The following is a 3,390-nucleotide window of genomic DNA, read 5'->3' as shown; positions in this document are numbered from 1 at the left end:
GTATCTCTGTGCTGTGTGGCTGTGGGCGTACAGCAGTAAGGTTCCTTTTGGTCACTCTAGGAGTTGTCTAAGATCACTATGCCCATCGTCTTCAACGAGCCGCTGAGCTTCCTGCAGCGGATCACTGAGTACATGGAGCACGTGTACCTCATCCACAAGGCTTCCCGCCAGGCTCAGCCGCTGGAGCGCATGCAGGTGGGCGGAGCCCCGAGTGTGGTAGATCCGCCGACAGGCGGTCATGGGCTGGACTCTCACCAGCTGGCCACTCCTGGGACGGCCGGGGCCGTGCAGACTGCTGGCCATGTAGCATGTTCTCTGTGGTGGTACTGGAGCTGGACCAACCAGAGGGCTCCCGCCCGCCATTGTCCTGCCTGGAGTCTCTGTCAGCACTGGCCTGACAGAGCTGCAGCTGCTGCTGATATGGGCTGTGGGCTGGGGGTTCCTCTGAGCATCAGAGCCCCACGAGTGTGTGTGTGTGTGTGTGTGTGTGAGTGAGAGACAGAGAGACAGAGAGGGAGACAGGCAGGCAGATTGACATCATCTCCACCTGCAGGGACAGCTGGAGGGGGGTGCAAAGTGCACAGTCCCTGCTTTGTGGCTTTGAGGAAGTGGCACTGTGACAAAGCACACTCCCCAGATGTTCCGTAATCTCAAAGCATGTGACAGCATGAGAGTGAAAGTGGCCAAGTCACCCGTGACTGGAGAGGGAGGCGGAAGAGGGAGTGTGCTAGGCACCGCGTCAGTGCGCATCTCCGGGCCACGCTCACTGTCCTGTGGCTTTGCAGTCGGTGGCTGCGTTTGCAGTGTCAGCCGTGGCCTCACAGTGGGAACGCACTGGCAAGCCCTTCAACCCGCTCCTGGGAGAGACCTACGAGTTAATCAGGTAAGGAGGGGAGGCCGCACCTAGCAGGCTGGGGCGGTGGAGTGGTGTGCTGCCCACACGGCAGAGCGGAGGGTGAAAAACAGACCAGGTGTTAGGGCCACGCCGCGTGGGGGATTCAGGAGTGGGGATGGAGTGCGTGTGGAAGGGTGGGACGAGCGTGCAGCGCTGTGGAGGCTGGTGCTTTGTCTTTGCATCTTACTGGAGTGAGAGCATGCTTGACAAAACATGCACCGTCGACACAGTTGCTGACGGGCACTTCGGTGGCCGTGGTTACGCTCCTCAGGTTGGGCCGCCCCTCTCCCTAGTCTTCTCCAGGTCATTCCCCAGTGGGGCCGACTTTGCACTAGAGTGGAGATGGGTGCTGGTCAGTGGAACGAGGCCAGTTTACCAGCATTTCCTAGGAACTGAGATCAAAGGCGGCTGCCGCTGAAGGGAAGGCCCGAGAGCCCTGCTCCCCCCAGCAGCCCCGGGAGGGCTCGGGAGGCGGGACCGGGCCGGCCCAGCTCACAAGGCAGCACCTGTCCAGTGGAGCTCCCTCTGGGTGTTTCTCCCCGCACTGCTTCTCCCCTTCCTGAGGCTCCAGCCTGCACCCCTGCTCACCTTCCCCAAGCATCCATCCCTGACCTGTGCCCAGCACACACTTTGGAGCCTGGAGCCAGGGGCCAGACCCTGTCGTCCATGGGGTGGTGGCTGGGTGGCACCCCCTCCACTGGGGGTGTTGCCAGCAGGGCTGCAAGCATCAGACAGTTGTCTCGTGGGCCAGCCAACCCAGTGAAAATGCCGCCCCCTGCAAGATGGGATGCAAACCAGTCTGGGAGGTTAGCTAGTGTTTGACTTGGCACTCATCAGATAAGCCACGTGAAGGGGGTGAGCTGGGTGGGCGGGGCAAGGTTAACATGCTGCAACGGTGTGGGGCACAGCACAGCTTTCGTTCTGCTTATCCTGGGGACCCCCGAGAAGTATGTCCTACACACACCCTGGTACCCGTGCCTGAAGGCACACAGTCAGTCTGATGACCTGGCTCCTGAGAAATGGGGCAAAGTCACCCTCCAGCATCTCTGAGGAGGCTGCCCAAGTGCAGCTTTGGTCAATGGGGTCACTAGGGAGATGCAGGGTGGTGCTTTACATCAGAAATCTTCCTGTACAAGACGGTGTGTGTGTGTGTGTGTGCACGTGTGTGTGTATGCGTGTGTGTGTTTTCATGATGTGGTGGTGTTAACCTGTGTCCTTTGCTGGTCTCTGTGTATATGTGTGTGCATGTGTGCATGATGCAGCACTGTTAACCTGTGTCCTTTGCTGGTCTCTGTGTATATGTGTGTGCATGTGTGCATGATGCAGCACTGTTAACCTGTGTCCTTTCCTGGTCTGTGTGTGTATGTGTGTTTGTGCGTGTATGTGTGTGCACGTGTTTGCATGATGTAGCGGTGTTAACCTGTGTCCTTTGCTGGTCTCTGTGTGTATATGTGTGTGTATGTGTATGTGCGTGTTTGTGTGATGCAGCATTGTTAACCTATGTCCTTTGCTGGTCTCTGTGTGTGCGTGTGCGTGTGTGCATGATGTAGCAGTGTTAACCTGTGTCCTTTGCTGGTCTGTGCATGTATGTGTGTTTGTGTGTATGTGTGTGCGTGTTTTGCATGATGCAGCAGTGTTAACCTGTGTCCTTTGCTGGTCTATGCATGTATATGTGTTTGTGTGTGTGCGTGCATGTTTGCATGATGCATTGGTGTTAACCTGTATCCTTTGCTGGTCTGTGTGTGTGTGTGTGTGTGTGCGTGTTTGCATGATGCAGCGGTGTTAACCTGTGTCCTTTGCTGGTCTGTGCGTGTATGTGTGTTTATGTGTGTGTGTGCACATGTTTGCATGATGGCAGTGGTGTTAACCTGTGTCCTTTGCTGGTCTTTGTGTGTGTGTGTGCGTGCGTGTTTGCATGATGCAGGGGTGTTAACCTGTGTCCTTTGCTGAATGTCATGTTGTTGCCGTCTTCCCATGCCATCATGGACTGCGTCAAGTGCTGCATTTCACGGACTCTGGGTTTGTTTCTGTCAAGTTGTGGCATTTCTGCATGTCACAGTTAAGTGTGTGTTTTCATAAGGTGGTATCTCACACACTTGGCGGTGTCCTGGATTCAAGGAGCCCAGTTTCTCTGATCGTTTAGCTCTTTGCCCTTGACCCTTTGTCTGTGACCGTCTCTAGGGGTTGAAATTGTGGTGGTTTTGGATGAGGGTGGATGAATGGGGGCTGGGGGTCTGCTCCATGTGTGAGTGTTCTGATGTGTGTGCCAGTGTTTTGAAGCAATCCACGGACAGCCAGGTGACCGTTGTAGGGGAGGGAGCATGGAGCCACGGTGGTGTCTGGGAGAGCGGCGTGGATAGCACCCTGACAGTCTTCACGTCCTGCGTGGTGGGCAGCCCTCACTGCTTGCTGCTCCGGGTGCCGGCTGGTTTGGGCGGCCTTGTGGCTGCTCACGGAGCACTGTTCTCTGAGAAGGCCAGCTGGTGAGGGGCAGC

At 56.5% G+C, this 3,390-nt stretch overlaps 1 protein-coding gene across 1 annotated transcript in view; it reads left to right on the top strand.

Moving 5' to 3' along the window:
* The window catches only part of OSBPL2 (oxysterol binding protein like 2), a 51,368-nt gene that overhangs the window by 10,423 nt on the left and 37,555 nt on the right, over positions 1-3,390 (top strand). Inside the window, exons 4-5 of the mRNA XM_007954684.1 lie at positions 61-195; positions 786-883. Coding sequence (XP_007952875.1) covers positions 61-195; positions 786-883 — 233 coding nt within the window. The remainder of the gene's footprint in view (positions 1-60; positions 196-785; positions 884-3,390) is intronic.

This window comes from Orycteropus afer, unplaced genomic scaffold (genome assembly GCF_000298275.1).
Source record: "Orycteropus afer afer isolate SDZICR_OR568_19922 unplaced genomic scaffold, OryAfe1.0 scaffold00469, whole genome shotgun sequence".
NCBI lineage: Eukaryota > Metazoa > Chordata > Mammalia > Tubulidentata > Orycteropodidae > Orycteropus > Orycteropus afer.
Note: the sequence above shows the minus strand (reverse complement) of the source record. Positions and strands in the feature narration are given on the sequence as shown.